At 43.2% G+C, this 23,664-nt stretch overlaps 1 protein-coding gene across 10 annotated transcripts in view; it reads left to right on the top strand.

Moving 5' to 3' along the window:
* Nucleotides 1-23,228, top strand: part of CELF2 (CUGBP Elav-like family member 2) — a 397,933-nt gene extending 374,705 nt beyond the window's left edge. For 5 of the 10 annotated variants that reach the window (XM_032621812.1, XM_032621814.1, XM_032621816.1 and 2 more), the window contains 4 exons: nucleotides 3,760-3,879; nucleotides 9,534-9,731; nucleotides 14,536-14,679; nucleotides 17,857-23,228. In XM_032621812.1, coding sequence (XP_032477703.1) covers nucleotides 3,760-3,879; nucleotides 9,534-9,731; nucleotides 14,536-14,679; nucleotides 17,857-17,984 — 590 coding nt within the window. In that variant the 3' untranslated portion in view covers nucleotides 17,985-23,228. The remainder of the gene's footprint in view (nucleotides 1-3,759; nucleotides 3,880-9,533; nucleotides 9,732-14,535; nucleotides 14,680-17,856) is intronic. The other 5 variants (XM_032621822.1, XM_032621819.1, XM_032621815.1 and 2 more) reach the window with 3 other exon arrangements.
* The last annotated feature ends 436 nt before the right edge of the window (nucleotides 23,229-23,664 follow it).

The raw sequence follows: 23,664 nt of genomic DNA, 5'->3' as shown, positions 1-23,664 counted from the left end.
GTTTTGATGGATCTAAATATGGTGTCTAACTCTGCTGCTTCTTACTCTTGGTACTTGTGATTTTTTTGTCTTGTGAGCTTAACTATCTTGAAACCTTATTTCTGAGAATTCTTTGCTGAAAATGGGCCTTTTCAAGGTTTGACTTATAGTTGATTCTGCAGGGTGCTGGAAGACAGTACAAGCTAGGGACTACTTTAAATTGCTGGCTTGAGCAGTTTTGACCAGTCAGATAAAGTTGGTTTGAAAACTGATGTGAGGGCTGGTTGGTTATATATTATCAGAGGGAAATTCCCCTTGCCATACTCCGCACTAAGTTTTGAGACAGGCCGTTTTCCTTACCGTTTCTGAAGTGAGAGTATATCTTGTTCACTGACTGTATAGCCTTTTATAGTGTTCCAGACTTATTGGTAGGGAAGTCTCTTCTTAGATGCTTTACTCAGGTGGGCCCTAGGCTTTCTTGTATTTCTTACGTACTGAGAAGCTTTGAGAACTGATCAAATTTATCAAATTTATCTGGTCCACCAAATGCCCTTAAGGGGAAAGCTACCTTCAATGCTCTACTTACTTCTCTGGGTGCCATCTTTCACTTACATCATTGATTTCTGAGTATTTCTTACTAAATGGTCAGTCATTGATGCAATTTAAAAATATTTTTAAAAACCTCTTATTAAGTAAGCATTTTAGTTTTTTTCAGTGGGAGAGTCTCTCTAGTAACCTAGACCACCTAAGTGCCAGAAATTGAAGTCCCCCCACCCCGCTTTCCCACGGAAAAATACACTTGTTTGGCGTCAGTCTACACGTGATAGCTCTTAACAGACTGTTGTGCCTGTGAGTAAGGGGTAAAAACTATCCCTAAGGCAGTTCTGATTCTAAGCCAGTAATAAAGGCCTGAAGAGTTTTCACACAACTTTAGGTGACACCAGGGAAGAACTTCTAGAATGGTAGTATGAGAATATCTGTGGACTTTTTGCCAGTGAAAAACCCATAACTGGTGAAAATTATTTAAAAAATCAACCACTTAAAGTCTCTAGAAATTGTCCTAAGCATATACACAAATGGAGAAACATTCTAGAAAATGTTCTGGCAAAGAATAAAGATAATGTTAACTTTGATTCTTTTAAGTTATGTGTGACTTAAAATTTTTATGGTAATACATAAAAGAATAGAAATATTAAATATTACCTCCAAAAAAAGATATTACCTCCAAATATTAAATATTACCTCCAGTAGTAGAGGGGGAAAATGGAATGTGGAAAAAACCAACAAGTAATCCTAAAAGGTAGGCAAGAAAGAAGAGAAAAAATGTAATATAGGCAGGACGTATACCACAAAATTTAAATAGTTCCGCTGAAAGTCTATCAAATTATTAGGCTGTATTCTGTTTTTGAAAACCTGTTTATATACTGATTATGAGATAGAGCTAAAATATAAACAGACAAAAATAAAAAGATGGCAGAAGATATACCATGCAAATAACAAAAGAAGGGCTGGCACTGCTTTTTTTTAACATCATATAAAACAGACGTCAAGGTAAAACTAGAAATGAAGAGGTCACCACAAAAAGTTTATTTCAACAGAAGATACAGTGATCTACAAACATCTGTGGAAGTTGTAAAGTAGCTTCAAGAGGTATTCCCCCAAATTTACATATTTGCATGGAGTAATTGGCATCACCATAGTGGAGATTTTCACGTGCTTCCCTCAGTAACCGACAGATCAAGCAGACAAAGAAATGGGACTTAAATGTAAATGCTCCTGATTTTTAAAATTTATTAAGAAGAAATTGTGAGTAATTTTATACCAATATAAATTCAGAAACTTCAGTGATACATACAAATTCCTAGAAAGCTATAACCTTAATAAAACTGATTCAAGAGGAAAGAGAATAGTGGTTTGGGGTTTTAAAAGAAAATGTCCTCAATTTTTAGAGTTGCATACTGAAGTATGTAGGGATAAGATGGAAGTAGGAAGTAGCGTGGTTCTCAAATATTCTAGAATCTGGATATGAGTTTGAAGGAATTTGTCACTATCGCCTCCTTTTGTGTGTACTTGAAAAGTTTCATAACACAAAAGGACTATAGAAACATTGACTTGATTATGTATAATTTTACTTTTAAAAGAGAAAGAAAATACGTACACATTTTGAGGAGTCAGAAGCTAATGCCATACATGGGCAGAAATGTGGCAAGGTGGGGAATTCATTTCTCAGGCATTTGATCTATAGGCTCACCCAGAAGGAATCCCAAGCAAGGTGCATTGCAAGCAATACCGTGTGGTTTCTGAAAGCACAGCAGGAATGAGCTCCATCTGGGCAGGAACATTCCAGCAGGATGGACTGAAGTTCCCGGCCATCCTAGAAGGAAGGAAGTTCACATGCTCACAATGATTCCACAGCTAGAAGTGGCTCAAGCGCCACTTCTATCAGTGGTCAGTTTCGCTTAGCTTTTACGTCTATCACTGGGATAAAGTGAGATAATACATGTGAAAAAAGTCAGCGGACTATCAAGCTATACAAATGTAAGATAACCTGAAATGTTATTTACATTGTAAGTGTAAAAGGGATTAGAGAGGACAGCAACTTTGGAGAACATTTTAGTATTTCCTCAAAATGGTAAACATAGATTTATCATATGACCCAGCAGTCCCACTCCTAAGTATGTCCTCAAGAGAACTGAAGACATATGTCTGCCCAGAAACTTGTGTACAGATGTTCACAGCAGCATTATCCATAATAGCCCCAAAGTGGAGACAATCAAAATGTCCACAACTGATGAATGAATAAACAAAGTGGAGTGTTTCCACAGAATGGAATATTATTCAGCAATAAAAAGGGATAAAGTACTGACACGTGCTACAACGGGGACGAAACTTGAACCCATTTTGCTGAGTGAAAGAAGCCAGGTGCAAAAGATGACATATTTTATGATTCCATTTATATGACATATCCAGACTAAGCAAATCCACAGAGACGGAAAGTAGGTCAGTGGTTGGCAGTGTCAAGGGAGAGGGGAGAATGTAGAATGAGTGCTAACGAGTATGGGTTTCTTTAGAGGGTCATAAAAATGTTATAACCTTAGTGGTGCTGGTTGTACAACTCTGTGACTATACTGAAATCAGTAGATTGTATACTTTCAAGGAGTCAATTTTATAACATGAATTATATCCCAATAAAGCGGTTATTTAAAGGGGGAGGGGGGGAGGGGAAGGAGAGTTTGGACCAAAATGGTTTTATCTCCTATCACTCTCCGCTTCTATAAGCACCACTACCTGGGTCCTGAAGTCGTCTGTCAAACCCAGGAATTTTTTTTTTTTTGAGCTTCATTGAGAAAATGCCAAGTCTGAAGCATAAGCAACATGAAAGCCAAGAAACGCCATTTTACTCCTCCTTCCCTCCCCCTTTTTTTGTGCGGGTCATTTGTTCAGAGGCTTCCAAGGTGCAGCTGGTGAAAGACCCACCACCCAGGAGGACGGGCTTCCTATCGTGGACTGTCCCCTACTAACCAGCAATGCACATGTTCGCTGGCTGGCACAACAGATCTGTGATGCTTTTTTTTTCACCAGATCTCATTGTCACAGTTGCCACAAGGACAACCCCACGTCTTTCACACCAAAACCTAAGCGCAACTCCCAGACTGCCCATGGTTGAAGGCTCCCTGGCTCTGTCTGCTGTGATGGGGACAGACTACTTCCCGGGCCATCTGGCTTTCACTCATCCTGTGCTTTCTCTCCCGGGTTCCCTGTCTGTCTTTTGTTTTGCAGTGGCTGCTTCAACCCCCAACTCCACTGCTGGTGCGGCCATGAATTCTCTGACCTCTCTCGGGACTCTGCAAGGACTGGCAGGGGCCACTGTCGGACTGAACAACATTAATGCACTAGCAGGTACCATCGCAGTGAGCATCTGCTGCTCTGGTGGACAGCCTCCCCCCAGATTCCCCACAGACAGTGGTCAGCCAGAGACGACCTAAAAGGTTACGTCACGGGGAGAGCTAAAGCTTGGGATGGAGGAGCAGAAGCACGTGTTTTGACAGGCGTACGCTGCCTACCTCTGTTTTGTCTCCAGAAATACCCCACCCTCACCACCCGAAGTCTTTTGTAATGTGTAGACTGTGTATTTAACCATAGGTCTCTGTGGTTGACAGGTATCTGCAGGTTTCGAGGGCTTTGGTTTGATTCTAGTTTGGTTCCCTTCATCGGAGGGGAGGAAGTGTGTTATAAAAGAAAAATCAATGGGCTAGAAATCAGGATGCATGGGGCCAGCTCCCAGTCACCTGCAGGAATCTGAGGCCAGTCACTGCCCACAACCGGACTTCAGGGTCCCATCTGAAAATTGAAAGTTCTGGATCAGATGATCTTAAGGGTCCCCTCCAGCTCTAAAACCCAAAGGTTCATGGCGATTATACAGGAGGAGAAATGAGGCCTTGGGAAGCAGAACAAGGCTGAGTGGCGAGGAGCTGCCCCCGAGGTACCGTCCAGAGTCTTTATCAAGCCCCCGGAGTCAGGGGTCACCCTATAGCAGTGCATCTCCTAAGGGCCCCGTTCCAGCTAACGCAGGTTGAAGCAGAATGAGGCAAATTGCTTACAGAATTACTTAGCTCTGAAACATACAGACTCACCAAAGCACTCAAAGTTGTTTACACAGCCTACCCATTTCCGGCATTCTAGATCTAGGGGGAGAATAGTGCCCGGCCAGAGGATGAGTCATATCTGAGGCTCGAGCTTAGCCTTGGCCCCTCCAATTGGGGAAGGTCCTCGGTCCACAGAAGGGACACCTCAGTTGCCTTTCCCTCAGCTTGGGCCCACATCCCTACCCTGTGCCTGAGAATAGCCACATCCAGAAGGACCATGACAGCCTGACTCAGGGACCTAATTACCTACTGGGCAACCCAGCCTCTGACCATTTTAAGCATTAAGAAAAGGGTCCTTGGCAAGTTGCCCTATTTTAAACCATGATCGACTAAGTGTACAGTTTTTAAAGGGTGATCAAGCAGTTGTGTTTTTAAAAGCAAAAAAAAAAAAAAAAACACCCCAATAATTCTATATCTTCAAATCCCAAAAGAATACCTTGCAATTTGTTTGGTAAAGAAGCACCTAGAACTCATCCAAATGAAGACTAACTTTTATAATCCAGATAAGAGGATAAGTCGTACATTTAGAGGTAGGAAATGTGTTGCGGTTTTATTAAATCCTTTTATTCCGACGCTTTGGGGAAAGCAGTCATAACCTTGGACTGAGTTTTATCTGACCAAAGGCCAAAAAGAGCAGACAAGAAAAAGATTTCTTTCCTTCCCGACCAGATAGCTGTTGATTAGCAAGCACGTGTTGAATGAAGTGGTGGCCGCGTGACAGCAGAATGTTTTACTCCAGTGAAGCTGCCTCCAGCTGCCCTCCTGCCAGCAGCCCTCATGGCCTTGCCTCCTGTTTCTGACCTTGTTCTGCAGACGCTCCAACTCACTTGTCCTTCCCCTCGGTTGCAGACGTGTGTTTGCACACATCCCTTCATGCTGCTTCTCTTGCCCCAGGACCTAGTTCCCCTAAAACAAGGAATTTGATTTGATCGCCTGCCTGTCCTTGGTCTGCACAGTAACAGGCCAGTGGGAATGGCTGTCCTCCTCAGCACGTGCTCATGACTGCTGTGTGTTGTCTGTGTGGTCCCGCCTCTCTCCATCCTGTTCTGTTGTCCTTTGTGGGGATTTTCCCATCGTTATCATGAGCGACTGGAGAGGGACTGTGTTGAATGGCAGAGAGACCGTGAGTAGTTCCTGTGTGGGACCTGTGTTATTCCAGTTTTGCTCCTGGCAAGAAAAACAGCCTTAAATTGTTTTGTTTTTTAAATTCTTTACCATTGGGTTAATGTAAGTACATATAGGTCATGGGAAATTAAGACTGTTTCTAGTTTCAAATAAACCCCTACTAGACAGTATGAACCAGAAAGATGTTTAATCAAACCAAAGGTCATGCGCAAAGGAAAATACATTCCTTCTGACTGGGTAAATTACTATCAGAGCTATTTAACAATCCCGGCACTGGCTTGGAGCTAAGATTTGCTTTCTCAAATACCGAGAGAAAACCTTCTAATACAGAGTGTCCTCTTTCAAACCGTTCTTCCTTAACAGACATGATGATGCTACCTGTCCTACTGGATAAGAAGGTAGTCAACAAACGGTTACCTGGACAGAGGCAGCTTGACAAATAGTTGGCCACAACTTCCGTATCATCACCGTTTCCTCCCCCACTCCACCCAGGAGCCATTACTTGCTACCGTAAGGAGAGTTTTCTGGTTTTCTGAGTAAAGCCACCTCTTTTCCATGGACGAAGGAGCCATGGAGAAAAGTAGGTAGATGGAATCCAGTTAATTCCCAAACTCATCCTGGGAGAATCTGACTGCCTTCCCTGCCAGTGGGCCTCTCAGCTCCCCACAAGGTAAAGCTTCAGATGGTAGACAAGTAGCTGAACCAGACTGTTTGAGCTTCATACCCTTGTTCTTCCTTATATGCTCATAGAAGGAGGGACTAAAAAAAGGACAGCGCTCTAAAGCTTAAAAGTGGAAAACAACAAGATCAGAAGGAAGGAATGTGGGCAATTCACTAACAGAGCTTTCCCTTCTGGATTAGTTGAGGGTTCTCCAGGCAGGTTTCGTACACTAATAGCTGAACGAAGACGAAGAAAATATTTTTTGCAGTTATATCCACCCAGGAATCTGTATCTGATTTTGTGCTTAAATGTATGTCAAGTGACATCCTTATTTTTCCTTTTTTAAATGAGCTAATTCTTCCAAATGGTTTACCACGTAGTGTTTAAAGTTGTGATTATCTGCATATCACCAGCCACAAAGGCCTGGTGAGTAATGTTTATGGAATGTTTTATGTAAAGGAGAGAGAAGATGCGATGCTTTGGGCATAGTGTTGCGGTGGCTTGTCGCCCTTGGTATGCCTTGTGAAATTAGTTTAAATCTGTATTATTGGAATATATAAAGGTACATGTAGTTAGGTACATACACAAGCACATACAACGTCACATACACTTGTGACCATATTATTAACTAACACAGGCATGAGTACAAGTGCCACTAATTGTATATATTCATATTCACCCACCCTGATTTTAGACATTTCTTAGACCTCGGTCCTCATTATCAGCTTGCAGCTTAGAAGAATATATCCCACCTATACCAAAGAAAATTTATCCCAGCAAATGCATACAAATCTATGAGAATATATTACTACATTCCTCACTTTTGCCCTTTCTTTATTTGGTATAAAGCCTGGCCGAGGGCTCGTGGCACTCCGCCACCGACTCTTTTTTTCAGCATCATCTTCATGCTGGCCACGCCAGACGTACATGCTCGTCTTTACGGGGGGGTCCTTCTAGGTCATTTTCACAGGTTTACTCGATAGTCTCACAGCTCCCCGGGACTCCATCAGGGAGGACCTGGGAGAGCGGTTCAGTTAAAGCACGCGGTAGTCTGGCTGCGCACTAACTTCACTGCTAGACTATTTGCAAAGACCTTCCCTCCCTCGTTGAGGTTTGCCAATCCATTTGGCCTTTTCGAAGAAAGCCCTGTTCTTTTAAGGGGAAGCATTTGATTCAACTAACCTTCTTCAAACCTCTGTTTCGATTGTCCGAAGTGTTTAGATGGAATCAAGTACCAGCAGCTGAACTGACAAGTGTTATCTTCAGTATAATGACTGTTTAATACAGAATGACATTAGATCATTGATAGGAATAACTCTCAAAAGTTGAAAACTTCCTTTGATGGTTTTTAAGATTCTACCTGGTAATCAATCACCTGTTCTACCTTGGCCGTGGTAAACACACACCTCAGAAAAAATTAGAATAGACTCCTTCATAATAAGAAACTTCAAGCAATGTCAGCAGGACCTCTGCTGGCCACCACCTTTTGAGCTTAGTTGGTATCGGCTAGAACTGCTTGAAATCACTTTCCTTTTCAGGAAGCTGGCTTTCCACGTTCATGGCCCCCAGGTTTTCCTTGACACTCCAGCCCCACCCCAAACGTCACCCAAGGCCCATTTCTGTCCCCTCAAGCCCCCCAGGGAGAACACCAGACCTGAGGCTTCATGAGATCCCTCTATCCTATCTTGTGTAGTCCTTTTAATCTAAGAGATGAAGGTGTCAGAAGAACAGAAGCATGATGGAGTAAGTAGCTCACTGCCCCCTCCCCTGTGTCCTGCGGATGGCAAGCAAAAACATGGATGGGAGTGTTGAGGTGATTTTGATATTTGATTCCTCTGTATAATTTCTAAGCACCCTTCTCTTAGTTGTCCTCTATTCTCATTAGACTTACAATTTTTTTTCAGTTAACCACCTTTGCTATTTTAACATCCTTAATAGCCCTAATTCTTTCAAGATTTTCATTAATGTTTTCACTAAGTTCTTCCCATAAACATATCTTTTTTAAAAAAAGTCTTCATCATAAAGGGAACTCAAGGCAATTATGATGTCACCTCTTCCATTTCCTGAGTTTATAGAAAAGTTCACACTCTATAAAGTATTACTTGTTTTGACTCATATTCAGGGAAAAAGTGACACAGTCAACAACCATAATAGAGCAAAAGGGCAGCCAGGAGACAAGGAAAAAAGTCAAAAAAGTGTGCTGGCCGTCATCCAGTTCACATGGGTTAATAGCCAAGATCCAGCTTTTCAGACATGGGGTCACTTCAGTTGACTGAAAAACATGGCATGGGGTGCTCTCATTGGCGGAAACCCCAGTTCCACGGGCACTGATTAATATTCAGGCGTGTGTGTCTGTGTGTGTGTCTGTGTGTGCGTCTGTTTGCTGCTGAGAACAGCCCCATCCCGTTTCTAGCCTTTCATACTGAACAAGCAGCTTCAGTTAGCTACACCGAGGGGAGGGAGCCACATTTTTCCTGCACCTTTAATTCTTCATCGTCAGAGAGGCTCTCCCTAAGGTCCTCGTCCCTGACAGCATCCTTCAGCTGTTGAGGAAGCCGGTCAGCGGAACTGGTGATTCACTGGTTTATTGGGTACAGAGCTCGTGCTCTCTGCCATTTCCTCATCAGATAGCTTAAGGGAGAGCAGTTTCAATCCTGTCCTTCCCCCTCGAACCCTGGGGCCATCCCACGGCTCCTCAGAGAGCCCAGTAAGTGGCTTAAGTGTACAGATGTCGCAGGCCTCTGCCACTAGTGGTTTTTTACATGCTCTCAAGCTCTAAGCGGCAGAAAGCTGCTACTTCAGAAAGAGAACCCCAGTCCTTGCCAGCAGCGCACTGCTGGAGCTCAGATGCACTGGCTCTCTGTAGTGCCTTGGTGAGTTCCGTCACTGGCCTAGGGAGTGAGGCTTACCGTTGCTCAGGGGCTTGCGGTGGTCGTCTGTGTGTCTGCCGTTATTACAATTTGTCACTTCATAGTTTTGTCTGTAAGTTCTTGTTGGTGTAACTGGTGTGCTCGCTGCATGCACTTGCTGTCGTACTTGTGTCAAATGATTCTCTAACTTCCTTTGGAAAGCACTAATGAAAAGTGCTGTTTCTCTTCTCTATTGTTGGGTTTTTTGTAAAGTTGCTCAAATGCTCTCAGGTATGGCGGCTCTGAATGGAGGACTTGGCGCCACGGGCTTGACGAATGGCACGGCGGGCACCATGGACGCCCTCACCCAGGCCTACTCAGGGATCCAGCAGTACGCGGCCGCAGCGCTGCCCACGCTGTACAGCCAGAGCCTGCTGCAGCAGCAGAGCGCGGCCGGCAGCCAGAAGGAAGGTACGTGCCTGGGCCCGGGCCGGAGGGCAGCGTTCGCCCCCAGAGCAGAGCTCCAAGGAACTTCTACCGAGCCACTGTCCTGAGAGAAAGCAGTTGTTTTATTTCTCCTACTCATGTTCGTTTGGTTTTTCGTAAAGAAATCTGACAGGCCCTTTCAGTCTTCTTTCCTGTCGTATTTAGCTTTACTGTTCCTCTCCCTGTTCAGGTGGAGTCCTCACCCTCTGTGCGCCATACGCAATTACCTAGTGATTGCTGCCATCGAAAAATTGTGCGGAGCACCCTCTCCCGAATCAGCAGGGCCACCTCTCATTTCTCCCCTTCTATACAAACTCCTCGTTAGAGGAAGGGGTGGGTCGATGCAGCCCCCTGTGGGCTCGGCCCAGCTTTCCCGCAGTCCACGTCCCCCGTGATGGTGGGGCTCAGGATGGTTTCCAGGTTAATGAAAAAATCCACTCTTAGGTTTGACTCAGTCTCGGTTTAATCAGGGGTCTTCTGGGGAAGCTAATAAGTGATTGATTGCCTTGCCTCTCTGCCCGGTAAGGCAAAATAAACATCAGGAAGTGAATGCTAAGAATAAATGAAGGCTAATTATAAAGCAGTTAATGAGCTGGCCCCAGTAGGGAGGGCTTGTGTCTTTCTTTCCTCCTTTTGGCTCCTTCCTCCTTGATTGAAATTGCTTTTAAAGCAGAATCTTCACTGTGATATTTATTCTCTTTCTGACTTGTTTTTGAACACAAGAAGTTAGAAAAGGGAAGTACTTGCTGAAGATGTTTTTAAAATTTATTTCCCTTCTCCTATATCCTCACCCCATAGTTCCAGACTGGTTTTTGTCTGAATATTTTGACTTTAAACATGGTGTCCTTTAAGAAATAGAAGGGTTTTTCTTTTTAAGTTGGGAATAGTAAAAGGGACACAGCTTTACAGATACTCATGTGTTTTTGGTTTTTTGGGGGGTTTTTTTTTGTTTTGCGGTACGCGGGCCTCTCACTGTTTTGGCCTCTCCCGTTGCGGAGCACAGGCTCAGCGGCCATGGCTCACGGGCCCAGCCGCTCCGCAGCATGTGGGATCTTCCCGGAGCCCGTGTCCCCTGCATCGGCAGGCGGACTCCCAACCACTGCGCCACCAGGGAAGCCCTATCTTCCATTTTTAATGCTGTTACATATAAACAGAAAAATATCTTTCTTTAAAAAAACAAAAACATGGGCTTCCCTGGTGGCGCAGTGGTTGAGAGTCCGCCTGCCGATGCAGGGGACGTGGGTTCGTGCCCCGGTCTGGGAGGATCCCACATGCCGCAGAGTGGCTGGGCCCGTGAGCCATGGCCGCTGAGCCTGCGCGTCCGGAGCCTGTGCTCCGCAACGGGAGAGGCCACAACAGTGAGAGGCCCGCGTACCGCAAAACAAAAAAAAGGAAGATAGTTGAAAATCTGAGTTTCATTCTTTCAACTTTCTCTTTCCTCTCAGCTGTGACTGTTACTGTTGATTTTTTTAAAACTTGCACAACTGTTCAGACAACTGCATTTTCCCCAGGCGTGTGGAGACCCCATGTCATAAATACCTTGGCTTCCCAAAGGAAAGCCTGTATTGAGGTCCCTGTGTCTGAGGTCTGACTACCATGGTGACAAATGAGGGTGGTAGGAGGGATCCTGTCAGATAACCGTGTCCTCAGGAGAGACCGTAAAAGCCAGTTCCCCCACGTGCGTCTTAGAGAGTGTTGGTCACTTCTCCCTCACCCAGCAGGGCCTCACAGCAAACCATATAACCCGGGTCACTGAGAAAACATCTGTCACCAGCAGACTCGAAAGTCAGTAGCTTAAGGAGAAAGTCCGGGCCCGGAAGTTGCTTCACACCAGCTCACTGCCCTAAATTTCTATCCCTTAAGTTTTAGGCGCTGCTTGTGCAATAATTAATCCTCTGGGATTAATGTAAAATAGTTCAAGATAAATACTGCCCGCTCCAGATCATTTATATTTAGGTATGTGGGCTACCAGCAGCATGGGTTAGTGCTTGATGGTGTTTTAGGTTTGTTCGGGTCTTTTTAAATCATCTTCCATCTTCTCGTATGTCTCTTCTGATCACCTTCTTCTCACCCTGTTAACCTGTGCTAAGAAATTTAAACCATCTTAACATTAGCTTAAGTAAAACATAATTTAAAAGGCAGGTCATACTGAGAAGCAAAGGAAAGACCCCATGATGTATTCCACTACTAAATACAGTTTTAGATTTTCTACTCCTTAGTTCTGTTCTTTAATCAAGAAAGTTGAGTCAATTTGATGTATTTAGTCGTGTACCCTGGTATATATTTTCCGACTGGAAAGTGAACCAGTCTGGCCTTGTAAAGAAATGGTTTTAATATTTTCCCCAGCTAAATCTTCTGAAGGGTTATGGCATCCCTACAGATCTAAATTCAGGCAAGCTGGCCACGTTTCCTGCCATTCCTAAATATCCTCTGAGCTCTTTCACACCCTTCCCATCTCCCTGTGTTTGCAGGAGTCATGTCACACACACAGCATTAGGTAGAGCCTCCAGATCCCAACTGGCGGTCTGATACAGACACCCCCAGTGCTTTCTGCTACATCAGGTGCCCCATGAGAAATATGAACGTGAACACCCAGCCAGCTGGGACCAAGGATACAACTGAACGAGCTCTAGCAAGTTAGTCGCGTATACTAGAGGCCTGAGGAATGTGTGGTTGGTCAGCAGGTTTTTACTGAAGGGAGACAGAAGGAAGATACCTAGGTTGGATCCTCAAAAAACTGTTTCTTTACCCTTGGTGTCTATGGCAGTAGCCTCCTTTACTGAATATTAAGAGGTTTTCCACACCAAGTCACCTTTTTCTCATTTTAGTGTTAATGACTTCGGCAGTTTGCAAAATCCAAGTATTTCTTGGTGATGAGGAAAAAGACAGCCTCCTTGGGTTTACCTTCTTCCCGTTTTCTTAGTCCCCTGTCTGGCCTGGGTACGTTCAGAATGCACTGCTTTCGAGAAGGCCAGGACTACCCAGGCATGGCCAGTAATCTGTCACAGCGCATTAAAATTGCATTTTCTCCCCAGGCTTCAGGAGGTGAGCTGACTTCACAATTCCCATTGGGCCCCATTAATCCTCATTTGTGCATTTGGACCTTCTACTTAGAAGGCATATCCAGTATGGGCAGTACCAGATCTGCCTGATAGACAAACTGCAGGGGACGCACACGCATGGTGGCCCTCATAACACCCACCTCCAGTGTTTTGGCTTTGCATCTATTCATACTAAGTTTTGACTGTTTACGAGTTGTCTTTTTTTTTTTTTAAACAAAGAAACATCTGGGGACCTAACTCTGTAATTGTGCCCCTTTAAATACAAACTGTCTCTTGCACTGGAACATGGCTATGCCCCTGGAAATTGTGAGTAATACGGAAAATTAAAGTGGCCATGTTAACACTTAAATAAGAAAGAAATGCTTCATCTCTGTGGCTTCAGAAATTTGCCTCAAGAAGATTTCCTTGTGAAAAGTCCCATTCATTAGAATACTTTTTTCTTTTATGACTGTGTGTGTTTGTGTGTGTGGAAAGAAACTTGGTTTGACTTTTCTTTGCAAAGATGTTTATTCCTTTTATTTTTACGAAGTTCTTTCTACCCCAGTTCTCCTTCTCTTCGGCCCATACAAACAGACACTCACCCCCCAGCCCCTGGGGCTTCCCAGTGGAGCAGGCAGTCCTGGTTCCTCTCCTGCGAGAGTCAGTCAAGGCCCCGTGAACCGGGTGCTTGGCTACTTCACCAGTTTTATGAGCTCCCTTCCCTCCCAGACACCATGCCCAGAACATCCTAGAGGCGTCCAGCCCTGGGGCCTCCCCAGAACCATCTGGGGAAGGACCTACAACTCCCCCAAGCACCCTCTGACCTGGAAAGCATTCTCACCTGTTACATATTAGAAGGTGATGACCTGCTGTAATCACTGGGTTTCCCTCCTTTCTGCTTCCTTTAAGCTGCAGCTGGTTCTCCTGCAGGTGGCTAGAGAGATGGGAGAATGAAATGGAAAGGAACTTAAGAGTGCTGTCCTGTCTGGTGTAGCTAAGATCGCCCCTACTCTGTCCTCGTTCCTTGTATTTCTGGAAGTTATGGTGGAGAGCCAAGAACCAGGCTTCGCTTAGTCTCTGACCAGCTTGTGCACCTCATGCGCTCAGTCTGCAAGGCTAATTCCCAGTGGTGTCATTCCGATCACAGTTGTGAAACTCTAGCACCTACTTTTTCCCGCCTTGACTCATTGCCAGTCATTTCTAAGAAAGATGATTATTAGACTGTGTGTTAAGAGATCTGCCAAATCAGAACTGGATGGATAATTAGGTAAATGATTGAGAAATCCAAGCAGCATTACTGCTATATTCATTACTTCTAAATCGCTGCAATTTGCTTAGAATACACAGGACACTGTATCCAAGAGAGAATATATACTACGTACTATAAAACATGGCCACGTGGGAAAAACCCACGCCTGCATTCTCCTCCCCGACTCTCCCCCTCGTCTGCCACCTTCACGCCCGGGAAGACTGAAGATACGTGCTCACGCGCAGTAAGCAAACGTGACCCACAGCTTATAGATGAAAAGGAAGCCATTCTTAACCGGTGTCTCTTTGGAAGTCAGGAAAATGTGAAGGACGACTCCTGTCCTAAAAGACATACCAGCACTGGACTTGTATCCATCTCTGTATGAGGGAAAGCCACGTGCTTAGCCCATCTGTTGTTAAAGCATTCCTGAGAAGAGGCTTTGGGAACTAAGAAGTGCAGAATACCTTACTCTGATTTTTTTTTTTTCCCCCCTCTTTAGGTCCAGAGGGTGCAAACCTCTTTATTTACCACCTTCCACAGGAGTTTGGAGACCAGGACATCCTGCAGATGTTCATGCCTTTTGGAAATGTTATCTCTGCTAAAGTCTTCATTGACAAACAGACCAATCTGAGCAAGTGCTTTGGTATGCGAGAGAAGCCAGCTAGAATACACAGTGCACGGCCAGCAAGGGGTCATGGGAAGGCAAATGTAATGGCCCTTTGGTATGCGAGAGAACCCAGCTAGAACACACAGTGCACGGCCAGCAAGGGGTCATGGGAAGGCAAATGTAATGGCCAGTATTTTAGATGCCGGGACAGGGCCTTCAGTGTGTGTGGTGGTTCCAGGTCGTCTGGGTCCATGTAAGCAGACTGGGTCAAGTCATCTCATCAAAAAGGCAGAAAAGACCTGGGAGAAAGGACAGATCTGGGAAATTAAATGCCTGTATAGTAGTAGGTAGTGCTCTATACTCAAGGGCCTTACTGCCTATAACTAATCACCTTCCATAGTTGACCAGCAACAGTCTCTTTGGGCCCCCAGTTTGAACCACAGGCTTCACCGGATGGAAGGAGTTTACAGACTGTAGTGTAGTTGAGACTCCTGATACAGAATGGCACTGCAGACACTTTGCCACAAACTCCATACCCTTCCAGGTCCACCAGGACTCAGACCCTGTGGGTGTAGGCAGCACACTGTACTGGGGGCTCATCGTTCAGCATCTGGATGTACATAAAAACACACTCATCAATGCACACACCTTCACAGTAGGGGTGTGCTCAGGCCACGCCCAACACAGCAGCTCCGGGAGCCCAGGGACGGTGGCTGGTTTAGCTCATGGTGACATGAAGTGCTGTGGTGTGCTGGGATGCTGGGATCCGCAGTGGCTGCCTGAGTGGGTGGAGAGCGCAGGCGATGCAGGTGTTCTCAGAACACTGGACATCCCAGCTCCTCGGTGGCCCGAGCTGTCACGGTCTCCTTCCTCAAGCAGCCTGGACTCTGGCTCCCTGGGGCGTTTTCGCTCCCTGAGAGAGTACGGCAGGCTCACTGCATGCCCTAATGTTTTACAGAGGAGGAGGACATTCATTAAATCTAGTTCTTGTTTTATTTTGTGTTCCCCAAAGTAGTTTAGAGGCTAGAATGTTCAGAGTATATACTTCTAACTTGGCAAGTTCTGGCCCAGTTTGAGATGTAACATTTGCTTTAATCACTCCTCCGATTTAATGACTCACATTGGTCATAGGTGCTAAGAGTAGCACAAAACAAGATAAAGTAGAACAGATCTGGGCAGAGGAGAACAAATAGAAGTGGGCACGGTGAAAAGGAAAGGTGGGGATGGCTCCTGCAGAGGCACAAACTCAGACTTGGCGCCCGGCTGACTGGCGACGGGTGGCCAGTCTGAAGAGAGTGCTCTGGCTTCTGAAACTCCACTCGCGTGACGTCCTTCTGATTTCCGTGCTGTCACCCAGGAAAGTCTGAAGCCTCTGTTGTTGGGGGAATTAGCGTGTCAGCCATTTCAAGTCACTGTTTCTATCCAAGTGGAAAGGCTGTTAGCCTGAACCCATTACAGGTATATAAACGCCCTTGTAATGGTTCACGAGAGAGCGAAATGGAAAGTAAGTTGTTACATAGGCTGTGTGCATGTCTCAGTAAGGGCTCCCCATTGGGAGCTTCCCTGAACAAGGCTTGTGAGCCAGACATTTATAGTCTTCATCGCTAAACAATGTCCTGAGCTTATCTGGAGATTAGAAAAAGGATTGTAGTTCATGGTTTGATTTTGAGAAAATATTTACCGTCTAGAAAAGAGATTATATCAGCCCCCAAACTACTTCACCACTGTGTTCGTAATAATGCATCAGACAGTTTGTATTTAGTGTTATGCACTATGTTTTCAGTTTTTATTAAAAAGCTGTAACATCCCATATGTAGGCGTCTCGGTGAGACAGCCTAACTTCCTGGGGTCCCAGGTTTGCTGGTTATAACGTGGTACCCTATTCTTCATCCTAAGCTCTTGGCCAGGTTTTGTTATCCACTTTGCCCTTGACCCATTTCCATTCTTCAATCATCTTGCTATCTCTGGATAAGACGTAGAAGGAAAGGAGAAAATCAGCAAAAATCTTAGATTCAAGATCACATTTATTGGGAATTTAAATTTAATAAAAATCTAAACCACCATTTTGCATACAGGCAGCCTATGAGAAGCTATTCTGCTTATACTGTATGCCTATTTTTATCAGCTGAGAACTCTGCTAAAGGTATATTTATGTCCCTTTCTTCCTCCTCTAATTTGTAAAGGAATGTTCTCCTTAGCTTTATACTTTAATAGTAGATAGATGGAGAACTTGGTATAAAACCTTCTGAACAGTGGATGGTCAGAGCTGAAATCTAATCAGTATAACTTGCTTTCAACAAACAACAAAAGTAAGTAGGGACAACACTTAAGAAACTTTTGCATGTAATCCCTGCCCCCAGTGCTGAAACAAAACCACGTGGTCAGAATTCTGTTTCTGGGTTTTGGCAGAGCCTGGGTGGTCCTCAGAAGCGTCTGAGTGTTGGTACAGAGAAAGGTGGTGGGGGAAGTACGTCAGGATGGCTGTGAAGCCCTGAGCTGTTTAGACTGTTTATTCTCCAGGACAGCTGGGGATACAAGGTAGCAATTTCCATTCCGCTGAATTCACGGGAGCTTTGAAAATGGAGGTTGAGATAAGGAGAACGGGCACAGCATTTCCCCTGGGCCCCTAGGTTCCTCTCAGTAACAGCTCCAAGTGGTAAAAATGAAGTACAGATTATTCTAGAGTTAATTCACCAACTGACCCCGTCCTGTATACATGGAGAATTGGAATGGAAACAGTCAGGGTCTTGGGCGGCATACCGGTTATGCAGCCCTTCCCTCAATTATCCTGCTTTTAAACCTCACCTGGTTGGGGCATGTGAGCCTCTGGGGGCCCCTGGAGACCTAGAATATTTGTACCACTGCTTCTAGGAGCAGCACTTACTGATGTATTGGAGGCTCGTTCGGGATTCTAAGGGACTTTAAACACAAACAGGTTTGACTGAAATCAGTAAACAGACTAAATTGACTCAATGTTTGAGATTTTAGCCTTCTGCAGAGGATAGCAAGTTAGCCGTCCAGCCAGCTTCTCCACCGCTTCTCAGTGGATGTTTCCAGTGTTGCCCCTAAAACATGACCTGTAGTCCGTGAATTGAGTAGAGCTGACCCGAGACCGCAGGCTGGGCACGTGTCACCTAGCATCTGCAGCCACCCTCCTTTGCTCCCCTGCCTCTCCATCTTGATTCCCGCCCTCCCTCCGCTTGTGTCTTCCAGGTTTTGTTAGCTACGACAATCCCGTGTCTGCGCAAGCTGCTATCCAGGCTATGAATGGCTTTCAGATTGGCATGAAACGCTTGAAGGTCCAGCTGAAGCGCTCCAAAAACGACAGCAAACCTTACTGATCCTAACCCCAGAGGCTCCCTGCTCTTATTTTAGCTTTCTTAGGGTAAGTCCCACGAGCCAGCCTGGGCTCAACAGGAAAGGCAGAGGAGGACCACATTGCCAACTTTTACCAAGAGAGACGGTTATTTTTACAATAAGGCCTCCATTACCCCCTCCCAGGCCCCCTACCCAGTTCGCCATAAACTCGGCTACCTTGTTTCTATCGAGTAAACTCCTCCTCCACTTGTACCACTGTATTCTCCTTTGTTTTGCAATTTGAATCTCCTTTTACCTTTTTTGTTTTTTGCTTTTTTAAAGAAAAACACATACACAATAAATGACATCTTAACAACTTAAAAGGCAAACAAAGGCTAACGTGCAATTCTAACTCTGAGACCCACCCCACCCCCCCTCCCCCAACCCTGTGCCCCAGAGCACTGCCTGGAGAATTCGCCCCTCCTGCCCGCGCCCACCCCGCAGAGGGGCGCCAGCTGTTCATAGAGGGTAAGGCGGTGGCCTAGCGCGAGAGAAAAGCCAGGAGAAGCACTTAAAAACAATACAAAATGTCTTTCCACTACATTTGGTTTGTTTTAATAAGTAGGATTTTATTTTAGTGTTCAAAGAAACATGACATTTATTGGTCAGATTATTACACTGGTTGTCTATTTTGTTATTGTTTTATTTTAGTTTTTAGAAAGGATTAATGTAAAAAAAGATTTAGAGATCTGTTTCTTAAAGCTACAGGGTTTAAAAATTAAAAATGAGTGAAAATACTTGATGTTTCTTGAAAGATAAATTTAATAATAAATAAGTAATACATAAATACTACATAAAAAGAAAGCCACAGGCCTGTAAATTTTATTTGTAAAAAAAGCATTTCTATTTTTGTACAAAATTTTTACTGCCTCAGAAATAATGGAAGTTATTTATTGCCTATTGTTAACTTATTGGGTACCTAAAGAGCAGCTCTCTGTGCTAGCCAGATCCTTCTGAAGTAGTCTCTAGAGGAATCGTTCTAGGAATGGGCTTTTTTTCACCGTTGAACCCTAGGCCTCAAGTCCATGCTTTATCCTCTCGGTGTCTGTATCTGTCTGATGATTTTGTTCGTAACTGCCATTATCTAGTTTACAGTTCAGTCGTCTGACTTTCCCCATCTGTTACATTCGTTGAAACTGGACCCTCTCCCCATCCTTTGCCAGCCCCTCACCCCAAAACGCCCAGAATCCATCCCCTCTCCCTCTCCGGATGGATTCTCTTGGGTTCCTTTGTGCTGTGGATAAAGAGTGTAAGAAATGCAAATTACGTGGATGGCTCGTAGACTCCCTAATGACCTAAAATTTGCATTAGTTTTTCTCCTGCACCCTGAAGAGTGATTTTGTTGCTGCTGCGTAGATTCTGTGTAACTTTTTACTCTCCCTGTTTTCTCCCTAGACATCTTCATGCCCGTTAGTTCACCGTTTGCCTAGCATGTCCCTGTGGCGTCTCAAAAAAAAGTTTCATCGTCCCGTCATTGTTTCTGATGTCTTTCTGACCTCACATCATATTTGGTTCTCCTACTGACCTTTGATCTAGTTTGACCTTTGAAATTTGCATGTGACCTCATCTAGCTATGAATTCTGGGAAGTCAATGTGAAAAACATTGCTGCATTCATGCAAGACTGAAATTTATTATTACACAAATTAATAATAGGAAAAAACCTGTGGCAAAAATGTTTCTTTTTTTTTTTTCTTTTCTTTTCATAAAACAGACTTGAAAGTATTATACAGGGATTGGCATTCTTCCCGGTCACTGGTAACAATAGCAATATGTGTCCAGGGACACAGAATGTTGGTTTCTAACAGACTACTTCCAAAAACAGTTTGAGAAAAAAACTGTCTGATTTTAAGTCTCTAGAGGTCTGTAATAGTTTTTACATTTTTCAGGCAGTGTAAAGTTTTTTGATAAGGCCATTTTAGGTGGCTCACTTTCTCATTAAGATATATATATAGAACCACTTTTTGTAGATTAGTATAAGAAAAATATTTACCCTGTTTTGGGGCAAATGCTACCTACTTGTGTCACCTTTTGCTGAACTGACTCACAGTTAGACAATCCATGGTTTAATGCACATGAAATTACCTATATTTTATACTGTTTCAATGTACAGGAGAAAGGTTACTGTAAACTGTGTTAACGTTGGTGCTTCTGTGAATTAAGTTGTGGTTTCATCATGAGTCTTATGGTCTTAATGTTCTTTGTTGATAAGACAAGTTCAGAATTGGTTTACTTAAAACAAAAAAGAATTTCAAAAAAAAGTTGTTTGCTTACAAAAAATTTCATGTGAGGGAAAAAAGAAAACCTATTCCAGAGTAAGTTTTGTGTTGGCTTGTAAAGCATTGATGTCTTTTTTTTTTTTTTGTGGACTATTTAGATGTGTTTGTGTTCAGCAAAATGTGATTTTTTTTTTCTTTTAAAGAAAAAAAGTGAAAATATATAGTGCCAAATTCCAAAGGTACTTCCTTCCTAGAGCTTCAGTGTGTTTCTTGTGAGAAGTAATTTGATAACATGGGTATTTTATTATGTGTTTTGTATAAATCCCTAATATTTAAAAAACAACAAAAAAAAGAGGTTAAAAAGTTTGTTAACTTGCTATCCTGTGGTCTTGTTGCCTGAAATTGTTATTGTTTGTTATTTCTCTATGATGTTTTTTGTAAGACATTGTATAAGTGCCCATGTCTCACTTTTTTAACCACTCTGAACATCAATGCTGTGACGGCAACCTCACAATGTATTTTCTTCATGATATATGGAAACCTCTAAGGTGAGAAAGTTTTGAACTTTTAACCCTTTCTACCCAGCGCTATCTGGAATGTTAACTTTTTATGCTGTCATCATTTTCATTTGTTTCGGGGTGTTTCTAATTTGGAGTTTTTTTTCTGCATATATCTTTGAGTTGTTTCTGTCTTTACTACTACTTTATCCTTTGGTTGAGAGCCAAAAGAAAGGAAAAAAATAACACTTTAAAAAGACTTACTGGATAAACCTTCTGAGGGGAACAGTAGCTAGTCAAGCAACTAAATAAACCTTAAATTCAATATGCTTTTGAGATCAGGTTAGTGGTATGTTCCAGTTTAGAATAATTTCATATACCTTCCAGTTAAATGGCTTTGTGATGATGGGGTAGTCTTTTGAGGGATTTTTGGTTTTGTTTCTTACCAGCCATTGTGCAGTGGATACCTCTGAATAAGCCAGGTGTCTGGAGTTAGAAGTTGACAATCCTTTTCCCTGCCTTTTTGTTTCTTTTGAATTGAATGCATCTAAAGGGGACTGACCATCAAAGGCAAACTCAGTTCATCACAGTTACTGACCAAATATACCTAGCACCCGTTCCTGCTGCCACTTTCTAAAGCGCCATATTTCTTTGACTTGCACTTCATGTGAGCAGGTCTCTTGCTGTCCTGACAAACCCCAAAGTCATCCCCACAGTCCCAAAACACACTCCTGCCTTTCTGGAAGCTTCTTTGTCTCTCTGATGGAGTTCAGAAACTGCTGGCTCCATTTCCTTCCTCCTTTTCCCCCGCTCACCACCCTGTTTGGTTTAATATGTGTGTGGATGTGATAGCCCTGGGATGGAAAGGACTAGCCTCTAATAGTGATGCAAAAAAAAAAAAAGTTTCCTTCTTATAGCACATGCACTTACAATGAAATGATCTGTATTATCCTCACACGTGTTTACTACTGCTGGGGCCTTCCTTCATCCTTCGAGGGCTATTTTGTACTTCCTGCAGCAAACAGCTGAATAACAGAGGTTATCGCACTTGTCTCCCTCGTGTAGATGATAATATGGTGGTACACAGATACATCCATAAGAACACAAGGCAACACCATTTGAATTTCCTAGACTGTCTCATTTAGAACCTCTTATCAAGTATACAGAAATCTTAAACCATTTTTTCCCATTTCTTCACCGAAGCCAGAAGCGCTCCGGTGCCCTCCTCCCACTGCCTGCATCTCCCCCAGGGGAGCTGAGTGCACTTGACAAGAGGCTCAGGGTGGGCACTTAGAGCTGAGTGTTTATTCTGCAGGCAACCAAGACAGACTGTCACAGGGAAAGTGGTTTTTTTTTTTTGGGGGGGGGGGGCATGTTTCATTGCTAAAAAGACAACCCTCCTCAAAGACAAGTTGTCCTTTTCTTCACTTTCTCTCTTAATATCAAAAGGAAAAAGCTGCAAGGGTGCGAAGGGCCTGTGCCAGAAGAAAAAACAAACAAACACACAGGGAAACTGCTTTTTTAAAAATCAAGTGTAGACAATAGTCATTTTTAAACTAAATTAGAGAATTGCGATCAAATGGCAGTCCTCAAAGGCGTAACAAGTTCATCTTTCTTTCACCATAGGGGTTATAGTTCTTTGGCTTGTGCTACTCTGGACTCATTTTACTGTTTCTGTTTTTATTATCTTAAGTGCTAATTAACAAGAAGAAATAAAATTTTAAAAAAACCTGTAGTTTCATTACCTTTTTGAATAATGTCATACAAAAAAATGTATTTGTGTTTTTTTGTGCTGTGAGAATTGTTGTTTGTAGATTAATAATATCATTTTGTTTAGAATTACAAAATAGTTTTTAAATATTGTCTGAGAAAAGCCAAAGTTAATGCAACCTAGTGGAAAACTGTAAGACCATTTGAGTATTGTTTCTGTTTTATTGATGCATTTGGATTTTGTTGTTTGATGGAATTTGAGCCAAAAAAAAATACGCAGGCTTTCCTATTTCTACAACTGATTGTACTTAATGCATTTTGTACCAGTGGAACTTTTTATACTGGAGATTAAAAAAAAAAATGGAAATTTTTGTGGCTTACTCTAGTGGGCCCCCTGACAATGACTGATTTCAAGTTTGATTTCTGGTTGATAGAAAGAAAGTTGCTTTTCTTTTGAGAATTAAAAACTTTGGCTCGATTTCTTTTTTCCCTTTGCTTATATCTAGCATTAGAATTTTGTCTTAAAATACAGCGGTAAGTTTCACTTTTTATTCTGTATTGTGCAGTTACACGATAAGGTAATTAGATTTAGAAGTACTCAGTCACTTTAAGTGGATAAATGTATTAGTTAAAACTTTAGGGGTTTGCTTTTTTGCTGTTTAGATCAAAGTTTTTTCTGATTCTTCTGTCCTCATTGTGAACATAACCGTGTAGTTGAAACAGTCAGACTTATTTTTGTAACGTATGTTATTGTGTGATGCAGTTTTTTGCTTCTGTCTCCAATATTAAACCATTTTCCTAATACTTGTTTCTCTCTCTGAGTGTTGTATTGTTGGTAGTCATTATATGTTGGTGATACATCTACACACCTCACTGTTTCACGTATGTTTTTTTTTCTATATGTTGTGTAATAAGATACAGTCGATTCCACCTAAGTGAATATCTGATTTGGGGAAGGGGGGGAAACTACACACCAGCCACCTCTAATTTATGTACAACAGCCTATTTTAACCACTGCTTCCAAGATTTATACTTATTTCTGTGGTCCACCTACAGAGTTGGATTTGCCAAGACCTGATCTGGTCTTCTCACCACACTGGTACGTTTCACTTTCTCTCTCCCCTTCCCTCGGGTATGTGTATGCAGTTCTTAACACGCATTAACAATGGCTCTGCTTTGCTGCATAACCTTCACAAGGGAAGCAGCAGAGCTGGGGCTTCCTCTGCCTACCCACGAGTCC

The sequence above is a fragment of the Phocoena sinus genome, chromosome 2, assembly GCF_008692025.1.
Source record: "Phocoena sinus isolate mPhoSin1 chromosome 2, mPhoSin1.pri, whole genome shotgun sequence".
NCBI classification, from domain to species: Eukaryota; Metazoa; Chordata; class Mammalia; order Artiodactyla; family Phocoenidae; genus Phocoena; species Phocoena sinus.
This window is presented reverse-complemented; position numbering and strand designations above follow the sequence as displayed.